This window comes from Notothenia rossii, assembly GCF_949606895.1.
Source record: "Notothenia rossii genome assembly, chromosome: 7".
Classification (NCBI taxonomy): domain Eukaryota; kingdom Metazoa; phylum Chordata; class Actinopteri; order Perciformes; family Nototheniidae; genus Notothenia; species Notothenia rossii.
Window position 1 is genome coordinate 42,480,866 of NC_136905.1, and position 14,986 is coordinate 42,495,851.

At 41.3% G+C, this 14,986-nt stretch overlaps 2 protein-coding genes across 4 annotated transcripts in view; one reads left to right on the top strand and one right to left on the bottom strand.

Moving 5' to 3' along the window:
• The window catches only part of LOC307013659 (uncharacterized protein), a 467,775-nt gene that overhangs the window by 217,450 nt on the left and 235,339 nt on the right, over positions 1–14,986 (top strand). The gene's annotated exons all lie outside the window — the stretch shown is intronic.
• LOC307013398 (E3 SUMO-protein ligase ZBED1-like) lies at positions 148–4,253 on the bottom strand. 2 transcript variants are annotated; one of them, XM_079640790.1, is made up of 3 exons: positions 4,015–4,253; positions 1,027–3,492; positions 148–888 (listed from the first exon to the last, which is right to left on the bottom strand). In XM_079640790.1, the coding sequence occupies exons 2-3, from the start codon at positions 2,296–2,298 to the stop codon at positions 871–873; spliced, it is 1,290 nt and encodes a 429-aa protein (XP_079496916.1). In that variant the 5' UTR covers positions 2,299–3,492; positions 4,015–4,253; the 3' UTR covers positions 148–870. The 2 variants fall into 2 exon arrangements, with proteins under 2 accessions (XP_079496916.1, XP_079496915.1); XM_079640789.1 differs by having other exon boundaries at positions 148–3,492.

The window sequence follows — 14,986 nt, forward strand, 5'->3', positions numbered from 1 at the left end:
CGCATCTCGATACGTTGCCACGATACGATACATTAACGATACCAGGCGATGCGATACGATACGATTCAACCCTGTTGCGATACAGTTCGATACGATTTGATTCAACATTATGCAATACGGGGCGATACGATGCGATTCAACACGGTGCAAAAATATTGATACAATTCAATATGGTACGAAAGCACCAGCATTAAGCGTCTTTGAGTCGTGAAAAGCGCTATATAAATAAAATGCATTATTATTATTATTATTATTATTATTATTATTATTATTATTATTAACAATGTGCAAAAAACAATTACCATTATAGCAATGGCCATACAACTGCCAGACTGATGCACATAACACTCATTCAGTAGGCTAACTCACCAGTCAGCAGAAAGCAGCGGTTTCTATTGTGAACATATAAAGAATACAAATAACCTTTCAAAAATAGGTCTTAATAACATTTCAACTATTATTGGCAGTCACAGGCTGCTGTAAAAATAAAAAACACTCTCACTGACATAACACCTCACTGAGCTTAACTCATATGTCTGGCTTGCAGGTTTTTCTTAAGGAATATAAGTTGATCAACATGATCAGGATGAAGCAAGCTGCGCTTTGCTGTCACTATGTCACCGGCTGTACTAAACACTCGTTCAGAGGGTACACTTGTTGCAGGAATGGACAGGTAGCTCTTAGCCAATGTTGAGAGAAGTGGAAGATCCACTTGTTTTTTCCACCACTGCAACACATCACCACTCAAACCTAAAGCATCCCTCTCCCTGTACTTTAAGATATCCTCCTTAGCTCTCTCCTTTGTGGTCTTCTTTACTGGTGATCTTGCAGGGAGGAAATCACCGAACATCTGGTCCAAGGCCGTCTTCTTCATGGGAGGGACATCATCTAGGAAGTGGAAAAGAAGAGAAGAGAGGATGTTTAGATTTAGATTACAAAAATGATGACATACAATACTATAGTATAGACCCATTTTCAAATCAATACACTTTTATAACTTTTGGCACAGTTCCAATCAAAACAAACCTGTCTCTTCTTGCTCTCTGTGGGGGCTCCTGTCACCTTCTGTTTCAGCTGCCTGGTCCTCATTAAGTGTATCACCATCCCTTGCCTGACATCAATCAGCACAGATGAGCTATTAGATTTCCGTAAACTAAACAAATAAGCATCAGTTAAGTAAGCCACAGGTAAATAACAGTGAAAGTGAGACAGACACCAGCTACAATATATTGAGTAGTATATTCTTACCTGTCCATCCATCTTCACCACCTCTGCTGTTATCTTCATGAATATCATGTCCTTAGTTTCATTGTCATCCAGGAAAGCCAGGTCTTTGAAGCAGGGATCCAGTGCTGAGGCGTAGTGGAGGAGGTCTTGGAGATATGTGTAGCGACCATCAAAGTCCAGTCTGAATCGCTCCTTCATCTGGGAAATGACCATATGATCGCTCTCATCTGGCTGGAAGTGCCTCTGCAGTTTGGTCTGGATTGGGGAGATCATTGAGATGGTGGGGTCTTTTTCCTCACTGAGGAGTGTAGTTGCTACTTTCAGGGGGGACATCAATTTGATGACCTCTGGGATTAATGTCATGTCATCCTCTGTCAGGCTGGACATGGCTTCTCCCCTCCTTATCTTCTTTGACAGCAGGGTGTTCAACACAGCAGGCTGCTGTTCCCAAAAACGCTCCAACATGTCCAGGGAACTGTTCCACCTTGTGGAAACATCATGCACTAGCTTGTGGTGAGGCAGGTGTAACTGGATCTGCATTTCACGGAGAGCTTCAGTTGCTTTTGGGCTTTTGTGGAAATAAGTCACCACCTTCCTCATTTTCACCAGAAGCTCTGACACCCTGTCCACCTTCAGGGCTTTTTGGGAGGCCAGGTTTAGTGTGTGCGCGATGCATCGCACATGTGGCTCCATCTGTGCACCAACTCCAGCCAGTATCATGTTTCTAGCATTATCTGTGACCAACGCTAGATTCTTGTCTTCAATTTTCCACTCGCGGCAAACTTCTTGCAGTAACATTTCTAGATTATTTCCTGTGTGGGCTTCGTTGAACACTCTGGTCATCAGAACATGGTTTTGCAATACCCACTCGTCATCAATATAGTGTGCTGTGACCGTGACATATGAGTCAGTGGCGCAAGACGTCCAGCCATCAACTGTAATTGCAACTCTTTGGGCATTACTCAGCGAGTCAACTAACTCTCTTCTCACTTTGTTTCTCGGTAAAGAACCTCCTATTTGGTACATGGTACCTGGGCTCCAAAATGTGGAGGAGTTGTAGGAAGCCCTCATTCTCCGTGACACTGTACGGCTGGATATCTTTACAGATAAAGAAGGCGATGGCGTCAGTTATTGCGTTGGAGCGGGTAAAACTGTTAGCCAGCGGAGCATGATAACAAGTTGTGATATGCTGCTGCTCACCAGTCTTGCTGCCGCCAGGGATAGCCGGGTTAGCTTTAGCTGAATCCAAGGAGGATAGGGAGACAGCCGCAGACGTAATATTCACCCCATGTCGCCTCTTTAGGTGCGTCGCTAAATTTGTGGTACTGCTCGTGTATTTTATAGCGGCACGGCATTGTTTGCAAATTGCTTGTGATTTATCAAGTTGTCCGTCGTTTTTGAAGAATCCGAAGTGTTGCCAAACGTTTGATTTATATTTATTTTTCGGTGCGCTGTGTATCTCTTTCTCCTCGACTTCCATGCTAGTTGATAACTGTGACGTGTGTACGCGGCTCTCGGGCACAGTAGTGGCGGATCAAAGATCGTCTCTGCAGAGTGCTGACACGAGTGGATGAGTGGATAATATGAATGAATCGGTTTTAACCGGTTTTTACCGATGGAAAGAGACGCGACAATCGATGCATTGCAAGTTCAACCCAAACTGTAGCCGATGTGCACTCTTTCAACCGGTGCACTCGCATCTTGAACGTTTATGCCGGTGCACCAATGCGAATCGGTGAATCTTAACATCCCTAGAATGCACCTATTTCCACATCTACACTCCATCAGCTGATTATTTGTATTTGCCTCGCTTTATGAGCTTCACATCACTTGTGCCTTGTACCGCAGAGTTTGGAACGTCACAAATAAATGGGGCCAATCTTCAGTCAGATGTGAATGTGTAATCTAACATTTTCAGTAAGGATAATGGACAAAAGGAGTGCAAATACAAATACAATTTATTGAAATGTGAACCAAAAGTTAATCAAACATGTTTTAAATAAAAAGCACATATGGACAGAAGGTTTAAACCTATTAAATGTATAAGTAAACACATTTAGACAAATAAAGTGACAGACTAGGCCTGTGCAGTTGGTATCAGCTTTGCCCAGCATGGGCTCCTCCATCAGGCCTGGTCCTCCTCGCAGAGGAAAGACCCTCAGTCCTCTCCGGGCCAAACAAACAGACAGGACGTCCATCACACGGAGGTTTCTCCCTGAAGTCTCTGCAGCTTTCTGGACACCACGCTGTCTCAATCCGTCCACACTGAATATGAGAGGGGGAAAATGAAAATAATAAATGCTTTAGACAATAAGAAACATAAAGTTGACTGTTGAGTTGCTCAGTTTTTTTAGATTGTCAATACTATTAGTGTATAACTAATATATCAGGTTAAGAGGCACATTCAAATAAAGATTGGTCTTTAAATACATGTTGTATTTTGAATTGTTTGTCTAAAGTCAAGGATCTAGAACTGGTACTTAGTTTTAATGATACAGTCTGGTTATTACGCTATTTGGAGGAGGCCTCACAGGTAAGAGCACTAACTAACTACCATCACATGTATCTTAGCTTGACTTAAATGTATTAAACGTATAATTAAGTGATTTCAAAATATAAATAACTAATGTCATGCAAACATATTAATATTTGCTTGATTCCAGTGTTGAATTTAGCACAATTGCATACAAACGTTAAGAGATTTTAAGATTCTGAAGTATTATGCTAAAAACTCAATAACTTAGATTATTATTTATAGTTTTGCTGAATAGTTTCATGTCCGCTTACCTTAGAAACGTAAAATGCCACGGCAGTGTGCAGATGGGGAGCATGTTAGCTTAGCTTGGTAGCTTCAGCTAGCTCTGGAACTTTCAGCTCGGTGGCAGCAGGTCCCGCCTCGGCTCCGCCTCTTTGCCCTTATTTGGAGCAGGCTGGAGTAGGCGGGAGTTGAACTCTGACGTCAGTGTCGAGCCGTTAGTGACCGACTCCGCCTACTAAGGGCCTCTCGGCAACTCTGCAGAATCCTATTGGTGACGTCACGGACCCTACGTCCATTTATATATACAGTCTATGGTTCCATCACATAATGTAATGCAGTAACGCACCCATTTAAATCACAGTAAATATAACGGCGTTACTTAATGGGAATAGGTAACTAGTAACGCTATTAGTTACCGCAAAAAGTATTTGCATTACAGTAACGCGTTACTGTAATGCAAATACTTTTAGTCCCAACACTGGTACGTTAGTCCTAACACTGGTTATTTGTGAATATACGACCGTTTGCAGTCAACGGGAGCACTAGAGGTCGAAAACTTTAAAATGTGACTATAGGTCGTAATAAGCTGCTTGAACAATCTACCTATTTGGTCGAATGAGTTGGAGGACTTGTTGGTTTAGAATGTTCTCCGGATCTTTAGTCTTGTAGCTCAGGTGGCATTTATTATATATAAATCTGCCACAGCTGCTTCCACCCGTTGTAGTATAGCACATATACTATTAGGATGTTACTGATGTGGCGCGATACTGTGTAAGCCCGCAACCAGTAGGCCTATGCATATATGGAATGCAGCTTTCACACCAGCGCTTTTCCCTATTCTAGCTCCGAGCTAGAGCTTTTCTGGTTCAGCTCCGGTTTCCCTTTTCTGCTCCCGCTTTTTCACACCACCCAGAGCCCGACTGGTGCTGCCGCTGCTGCGTCATGACGTCACCGTTTACATCGCTGATTTGCTCCCCAACGGCGTTCACAACAACAACAATGGGGGACTGCGTCGGGTCGATGATTGTGTTGATTTTAATCACACGAAGCCAGATTAAATTAAATAACGACTTCTCCAACCTTATGCTTTTCTCCAGAGTGCTGTGGTTCATTGTTTATTAATGTGTTTCAGCGGCATTTACCGACCGCTGCAGTGCTGGCTGCTCTTCCACGGGAGTTTACTCTCCCGTTAGCTCCCGGTTAGCTCACACTGCAGCGGCCGCTCTAAAGTATTCCAACCCAGTCTCATGGCATTTCGTGTTCACAACACGATTTTTAATCTATTGATTCGTGTTCACCAACACCATTTTCCCCTTTTTTTCGTGTTGCACAGCACGATTTTAAAAGCAATGTATTTCTATTGGTAGTCTCACGGCATCACGTGTTATAGGAAGACCGGAAGCTGTGTGGTTCATAAAAACGTGTTCTTACTCAATAGCAAGCCACAATTATTGCTTTTATTTTAAATCGTATAATTTCTGACTTTTGCTGCTGCCTGTGAGGAAAATAAATGGGGCTCAGAGCCTCAGAATACTGAAATCTGATTTTTTTTAATCTTTTTTTCCTTCTAATTTGTTATTCTTTTCAAAATAACACACTGTTATTTACTCACCAATAACACACAATTATCCTTGTTTTTATTTATTTGTTTGGTTCCATAATCTCTGGCCTTTTTGGCGTCCGTCAGGAACTGAATTTCAAAATAAAAATAACCGGAAACAGACGTAGGCATTTCGAGCGATTACCCAAGATCCTCAGCTATGGTTTAAGCTCGCCGATTGGATGTTTTAGCCGCAATGCATGTTGGGATTTGGTGTTTATATGATATGAAATCGGAAAAACATTTTAAAAGAATAAAATAATACTTAATTCCGAGTGTTCTTGCTTTTCTCTTTGAAAGTCATCACATATCGGCATTGTAATACACGGTTCGACTGCATTACATATTACAGATCTGCCGTAGTTCTCTATTTATAGAGCCCTGATGAGAAGACCTTTGGAAGAACTGGAAGAAATGCCGCCGAAACTGAATACTTGACGTGGATCATAAATATATCAACAATTAAACAACATCTTCAAATTCTCTTCACACAATATGTCTCCTTGCAGTATCAATAGTAATTCGGCTGACTTTTACATTTGATCTAATTCATAGATAGGTTATATAATTTACATGCTCTGGCAGCTAGCGCGTGGCCGCGTGCACGAGAGAGGGGAGGGACTTAGAACGTGCTTGAGAGGAGCGGGACTGCAGGCACGGCTGCAGTGCAGGGAGTGGAAGTAGAGCACTGAACACACACGGCTCTTATTAAAATGGCGCTTTCTCACCGGAGTACTTTTCCCCGTCATTCTTAAAGTACAGATACTAATGAAACGGAGGAATCGTACCGTTTTTAACGGCAGGGTATCGCGTTACCTTTCAAGTATCGGTACACCGTGCAACACTAATAGCAACATGCTGTACAATTATGTGAAAACATGTATAAAACTACACATCTTCAGATGTTGTACATACATAAGTGTCCTACACTAATAATACAAAGTTATTATGGCTGTGTGTACCTTGTGTGCACCGCCTAGTGGTTAAAGCACGTTATTGAATTATTGTTTTTATGTGTTATATTTGATTAAAAAAATATTAAGAGTACATACTTTCATAGGGGGAAAGTAGATAGCAATATAAGGTCTGTGATAGCAATATAGAATATAAAAAATCAAGAAGATACTGTAAGTGATCTCTACAATAAAACAGTTTAGTGCAGGATGTACAAAGATATTAATATGAGGAGGTGCAAAACAGATAAACGAACTAACCTTTATTTAAACATTATTAAACATATATACAGATAAATATTATGCCTGACAAAGTACTTAACGTCTAATATATTACTTTCCTGCAATGTTAACTATGTTCAAGCACTTATTTTAACTGATATTATACATATTAATTATACTCTTATGTATGTAGATAATATAAGAATATGGGTTTAATGGTGGAGGTATACACACATATTGATAGATGTCTTGTAATGCACTGTTGAGGAACCTGTGACCCAAGATTTTCATTCATTGCATACACTGTAGTTGTGTATATGATATGTCAATAACTTTTGAAAATCTTGAAAGGGATGTGCAAAATATCCATTATAAAGTCTTTAATTAACTATTGGTAGAGAATAACGAGTAAAAAATATACTTTATTACTCGTTTCCATTCATGTCAATTGCAGATAAATGTTTAGTCTTCTCAAGCACCAACTATCAAATATCTCTCCTGATTGTTGGCACTTGACAATCACCTTCCCTGAATTTTACTCAGGTGTAACTAAAGTCTGATTTAAGGGTTGTTTATATTTCACATCATTAATCAAAATCTGCAAAGTAACTCAAATAAGTGTAGTGGAGTAAAAATACCAAGTTAACCTCTGTATTGTAGTGGAGTAGAATTAACAATGAGCTGTCATGTGGGTATTAATGCTGCGCATTATGGACACAAGCGATTTTCACCCATTTATTAATTATATGTTTTACATTTGATAACACCAATGTCATGGCAACTTCTAATTGTGGGAAAAACAAAAACGTTCAGTAGAGACGTCCCATAGAACATTTTGCGAAACACAATAGCAGTGTAGTTCTGGGGGGGCGTTCGATTCCAGTTTTGGATAGTCTGGCGTGGTTTCGTTCCATTTCAAACAGCTGTTTGATGCTAGGCTAACCTTGGCGCACTGCCACTCCAACATCCAAACCCAGAGATTGAAGATTAATCACGGGGACTGTAGTCCTAAACGATAGCTGGGGATTATGGGTAGTGTAGTGTCTTCGGCCATCCTAAACTCCTAGAGGCCTACGTCTGTTTCCGGTTATTTTTATTTTGAAATTCAGTTCCTGACGGACGTAAAAAAATCACGAGATTATGGAAATAAACAAATAAATAAATACAAGGATAATTATGTGTTATTGTTGAATAAATAACAGTGTGTTATTTTGAAAAGAATAACAAATTAGAAGGAAAAAAAGATTTACAAAAATACAGATTTCAGTATCCTGAGGCTCTCAGCCTCATTTATTTTCCTCACAGACGGAAACAAAAGTCAGAAATTATACGATTTAAAATAAAAGCAATAATTGTGGCTTGATATTGAGTAAGAACATGTTTTTATGAACCACACAGCTTCCGGTCTTCCTATAACACGTAATGCCGTGAGACTACCAATAGAAATACATTGCTTTTAAAATCATGCTGTGCAACACGAAAAAAAGGGGGAAATCGTGTTGGTGAACACGAATCAATAGATTAAAAATCGTGTTGGTGAACACGAAATGCCATGAGACTGGGTTGAGTATTCCCTGTCCGACTCTCACACAAGCAGCTGATACATATCCCCAGTTCCCCTTAAGTGAATGTGTGTCAGTCTGAATTGACGCTGTTTGGCATCACAACGCTGTTATGAAAGTTTCTCTGGTATAAAATGGGTGATGTTAGCATAGCAACCGAAGCTAAACCGACTACTTGCTATTGCTATCCTATTGTGGCATAAACCGTTTTCTACAGGCACATTTTACCGACGTATTTTTATTATGATTCTACTTGTGATAGTCGGACACGACAACCTGTGCAGCCCATGTATCGATTCCATCCGATAGCTGCTTTAATACAAAACAAGACGTCGGCCTCTCTCCACAATGATCAATAACAGTGAGCGGATGGTCAAAGTAAGGTACAAATAAACAGAATCACACGAAGCCTGGTTGGTGTTGCCTGACTTTATAAAGTGTGTTTATAAGCACTACTGCTTGTAGGCAGGCATGACGAGACTCTTCAGTTGACCCATGTGCATGGGGAGGTGGGTTTAGTTTCCTGCACGCCTCGACGTAAGAGAGGCGTAAGCGACGCCGCCTCTTAGCTCCAAAGCTCTTGCCTCTAGACCGACACATTTTTGGAGCTGGAAGTGAACCGGATTCCGGAGCTAAGAGGCGGCGCCGCTGCGGTGTGAACATGAAAAAACTGTACTTTTCAGGCTCCAGCTCCGAGCCGGAGCTGAAAACGCGTTGGTGTGAAAGGGGCATGACATGGCTGAAGACCTGTTAGGTAAATAAAGATGTCTCATAGAAAGGTCTACGAATACCGTATTACACTCCATGACGTGATGAATATAGCATAAAGGACTATTACATGGTGTCAGAAGTCGGTCCAGTTTGTCATTTTGCCGGAGGTAAACAGATGAAAGTGTTGCTAGCCTAGAGCCAAGCTAACAGGTGCGGTCCCCAGAGCAGGAGTCGCTATTTATTTTTTGAAAGAAGAAAAAAGACAGAGATGGATCGATTTGAATAACCATTCCCACTGGTACTCACTGGCAACTTGGGAGAAAACTGGCGAAGATGGGAACAACGCTTCCAAATCTAGATGACCGCGAGTGGTGCAGACGGTAAGGACAGAAAGATTAAAGTAGCCATACTGCTGCACGCACTAGGAGAGGAGGCTCTTGAAGTTTACAACACTTTAAACATAGAGCATGATGAAGATGAAGAAGATGAAGAGACTGTTAATGATATTCTAGCAGCATTCAGAGCCTATTGTCAGCCTAAGAAGAACACAGTGTTTGAGACCAATGTTGGGTTTAACGTGTTACAAAAGTAACAGAGTTACAGTAATGTATTACTTTTTGCTGTAACGAAGTAATGTAATGCATTACTAATGACATTTGGGTAATATACTACCCGATATATTTCTCAGTAACGCAGTTACAACACATTTTAACCCGAAATTAAATGTTTTTTTGTTTTTTAAGAATTTGCCAACATCGCAAGACATTCCGACACCAGAGAAAAGTTGTGCGGGTAGATTAGTAAGCCTGGTGTTTACCCTTCAGGCTCGCGTCGGGTTCCCTGGTCAGCCTGTCGGGTGTTCTTTTCCCCATAATGACCGCCGCGCTGCACATTATCCCGCTTATTACATGGCCATATAAACAAACTACAGAGCCCATTCCGTGTTCCTGTTATTGTTTACTTCCTGTCTGCCTTCTTCTGGTGATTTATCTGACGTCCTGCGCTCCGTCTTTTAACCTCTTTTCCTTTCTCTTTCTTGATCCTCCTTAGCAACCTTCATTATAGTCCTTGACAGTGGTCTGTACTACTGGATTAACAACGTGTCACATGTTAAGAATTTACAACCAGAATCGATTATTCAACTAAGCTCTTGAAAAAGAGATCGTTGATCTCAATGGGATTTTCAGCTGGTTAAATAAAGGCTACAAACAAACAAAAGCTGTGGAATAAAAGTTGTTAGTAGCCTTAATGGCCTACACAGTTGTTATGCTATACCACATTGCCCTTCACTGGATGTATAATGAGCTGCACTAAACTACATTTTAGCATTTAAAATACCAAGACATTCTTTTGCGGTTATTTTGGTGAAAGTAACTCAAAAGTAATATAAAAGTAGTGTAACTCATTACATTACATTTAGCTGACGCTTTTATCCAAAGCGACTTACAATAAGTGCGTTCGACCAACAAAATACAAACTTGAAGAAAACAGAATCATATAAGTACATCAGGTTTCATAGAGCTAAAACATTTCAAGTGCTACTCAACTGGCTATAGATAAGCCAGTCCTTTATTGGTATATAAGTGCTTTGTTAATAATTCTATCGCTCAAAATGGAGTCGAAAGAGATGAGTTTTCAGTCTGCGCCGGAAGATCTGTAAGCTTTATGCTGTCCTGATTTCAATGGGGAGCTCATTCCACCATTTTGGAGCCAGGATAGCAAACCCACGTGTTTTTGCTGATGGGAACTTGGGTCCCCCTCGCAGTGAGGGTGCAAAGAGCTGTTTGGCTGATGCAGAGCGGAGTGCACGCGCTGGGGTGTATGGTTTAACCATGTCCTGGATGTAGGAAGGGCCAGATCCATTCGCAGCATGGTACGCAAGTACCAGTGTCTTGAAGTGGATTCTAGCAGTTACCGGAAGCCAGTGAAGGGAGCGGAGGAGCGGCGTGGTGAGGGAGAATTTAGGAAGGTTGAAGACCAGACGAGCAGCTGCATTCTGGATGAGCTGCAGAGGCCGGATAGCACATGCAGGTAGACCAGCCAGGAGGGAGTTGCAGTAGTCTAGGCGTGAGATGACGATAGCCTGGACCAGAACCTGCGTCGCTTACATTACATTTCAGAGACGGTAATATTGTAATGTAACTTATTACTTAAAAAGTGCATTATTAATTCATATGTACTGTATTACATTTTGTAAGTAACTTGCCCAACACTGTTTGAGAGACATCAGTTTTGGGCACATCCTATGTCAGGTAACACCACCATTGAGAAATATGTGACAGAGCTCAAGCAAAAGAGCAAGGATTGTGAATATGGTGCCTCAGAAAATGACATGATCAGAGAGATGTGTTTAATATGAATGACCAGAGACTGAAAGAGAGTCTTTTAAGAGAACCTAATCTCACATTAGAAAGGGCCATAGACACCTGCAGAGCTGCTGAGACGGCCAAAGTTCAAATGCTAGCTATGAATTCAGCAGCCCAGGAGATGTCTGTACTTGCAGTGCACAAGAATAGTCGAAAAGACAGTCGACAAGGACAAAAGGCACGCACACCGCCGATTCAACGTACACATGGAACAAAGACATGAAACAGAAAATGTGGTAAATCACACCAGCCAAGACAGTGTCCAGCATACGGAGTATCCTGCCGTAATTGTGGAAAACAGAACCAAATGTGTAGGTTAGCTAAAGCCCAACATCACAAGACAGTGCCTGATGTTTCTCCGAAAATAGACACGCTCTATCGAAATCAGCAACGGCTCATTTCAAAATAAACATGGATTTGCGTAAAAAACAATATTTCCAAAATCACACGATAAACACATTTTTGAAGCTTTTAAAGGGAAGATGACAGGCACCACTCACTCGCAATCTGCTCTTCCGCACCGCAGCTCCCCCTCCCTCCGGCTGAAATTATGAATGTAAGCGTATAGTAATCATAGATAACACGGCAGGGTCCGTTACAGTTTGTTTTCATCTGATTTCAATTACGGCCCCTACACACGGCAGCGTGCGTTGCCGCTTCAACGCTTCTGCCCATTCACTTTGAATGGGGTGACGTCACGATTCACCGAACTGCATTGTGGGAGCAAAGCGTAGCTTCTCTTGCGGTGCTCGCTGCAAAGGTAGAGCAATGTCCTACTTTTGACGCCTTGACGGAGGCGTCAGCCAATAGAATCATATGCCAGTACAAGCTCTAGCCAATCAAACCGCATGCTTGTGTGTCTGGGGCGGGAGATTCATGTGATTGGTTGTTGGTCGAGTTTCAGCCCCCCCCGCCGGCAAGCGACAACACATGCCGCCGTGTGTAGGGGCCGTTAAACAAAGTCTTGGCTTTCAGAATATTAAACTTGTTTCGGCAAATTCAGATGATAAATACAACTTTGAAGCTTGTAACGGCATAAATACAAGCGGAAAACGGAGTAACTTAACGTCACAGCAGGCATAACAACAGCCGGTGTTTCTCTTTGTTCCCCTGGGAAACAAACACAATACACACAAACGCTAAATTACACAAACACACACACACGTATACACGCACACACACGTATACACACACACACACTTGAAAGCTTCCCCCAGACCAGTAATCTAAACGAAAATATCTTCCCTCCATAGTATTTTGATCATTTGCTCCGCTAATAATCAATCAGATCGATGGATTCCAGAGAAGAGGAAATTTTGAAGGCCTTTTTCTCAAAATGATGACTGAGTGACAGTCATTATTTAATGTGACATATTTTTGCTTAATATTTGGAGTACAACAACAATCCTGATAGCATTAGAAAGCTAGGAACAGTGGATACAACTCAAAATGTGTCTTCGGGTCAATGAGACTGATTTCGATAGAGCAGGTCCCATATGTTGGGACAGTGAACATTGATCAGCTAAAGTTGACAAGTCGTGGCATTCTAATGTAAATGTTGACTGCATGTGTGTGAAGTTTAAGTTGGACACAGGAGCAGAGGCCAACGTCCTGCCACTGAGAGTATTCACATCGATGACCCGAAAAGCCAGACGTGAAAGAAGAACAAACCTCAAACTACAGCCTACAAAGACAGTGCTGGTGGCATATGGAGGGATGAGATTGAAGCCGGAAGGGGTGATAACACTCAAATGCTCCACTCCAAAAACACAGGCAAGTCTGAGATTTTATGTTTCCAGGCACTCATCCATTCCCATATTAGGAAACGAGGCATGTGAAGAACTGCGCCTGGTGAAAAGAGTGGACATTGACTCAATAGAAGTGAAACATCCCACAACAAAAGAGGAGCTTATAGCTCAGCACACAACTGTCTTTCAGGGTTTAGGTGAGTTTTCTGGAGAATATCACATGCACACTGACCCCAACGTCACACTTGTCATTAGGGATGTAACGATATACCGAATATCGCGGTATCGCGGTAAAGAAACTTCCCAATACCGTCGTGAGACTGACTAAATCTACCGCGATTTTCAAAAAAAATTAATTAAAAATATATATATTATTTTTTGTAAAAACTTTTTTTTTTTTAAACCTTTATTTAACCAGGTGGTCCCATTGAGATCATCGATCTCTTTTTCAAGAGATACCTGTCTAACATGGCAGCAAGTAGGTTACAACATGAAAATAAAACAACAGATAACACAAAAGGACATCGTATTTACAGGGCTACATTTAAACACCTATAGACATTGACAAGTATTAACCATATATTTATATCTCGCCCTGTCAATAAGCCTGGCGTTAGACTTTTTCGCTGTCCGTCATTTCGACAGACAGGATCATAAAATATCCGTCATAATCCCTTATTACCCGTCGGGTCTGAAAAGTTCACGATAGAGCATGCTCGTGAACTGTCAACGGGGGTGGGGGCGGTGTTATGCCGTGTGTGCATGCACCTCGCGGCACGCGCACAGCGTAAAGCAAGACCTCCCAGACATGTATTGATCTGTACGGCAAAGTACGGTTTGGAAACTATATCATTTCCTTTTGGAGGGCATGCATAACACGGCATAACACCAGAGCCTCGCTGCGGGGAAACGTTGGTGCTGTTCCGAGTTTGTTCTAATCTGTCAAAATGACAGACTGCTTTCAGATTTTTCCGTCATTGTTAAATAAAATATTCGGTTAACGCGACCACTGCTGTCCCAGCAACATCAGTACCAAGTGAGAGAGTTTTTTCCAGAGCAGGGGATATTGTAAATGCCCAAACATCCCAGCTTATAAATACCTGGAAATGTGGACATTCTCATATTCCTAAAAACCTGTCTGATGATGCTGAGTGAGTGACTAGTGAGTTTGAGTTGAGTTACTTGAAAAACTAAAGTGAAACTTGATTTATTTTATTGCAGGGTCTGATTATTAAATGTCCTTGTTTATTTGTGAGATGCAGTGGCATAAAGAAAATGCTTACTTTGTTTGGTAGTAGCCTACTAGTAGGTACAAAAACACTGGTTTTCTTGTTCCAGTCTGTTACTGTCACTTTGTTTTTGATACTTTAAAATACTGCTATCCTACAAAAATGCTGTAAAAATCAGATTTATTATGTAATAAAAAAACATTTTCCGAGTAAAAAAATGTTTTATTGAAAAAAAAAAATTCAGATTTGTTTTCTTCTTCCCTTTATTATTCAATATCGCGATAAATACCGTACCGTGGACTTGTTATCGCGATATTATCGTACCGTGAGTTTTTGGTATCGTTACATCCCTACTTGTCATACATGGCTGTAGGAAAATACCACTGGCAGTAATTGACAGACTGAGAGAGACTCTCGATGACTTGTTACAAGCTGAGTTTATTGTACAGGTAACTGAGCCTACACCATGGGTTAATAGCCTGGTGATCACAGAAAAGATAGACAGAACAAAGTTACGGGTTTGCTTGGATCCCAGTGACTTAAACAAAGCTATACTCAGGCAGCACTACTCCATTCCAACGACCGATGAAGTTCTGTGCAAACTAGCTGG

What these genes read in the sequence shown, in the direction of transcription:
- LOC307013398 (XM_079640789.1), bottom strand. Translation starts at nt 2,298, where the DNA reads ATGAGGGCTTCCTACAACTCCTCCACATTTTGGAGCCCAGGTACCATG.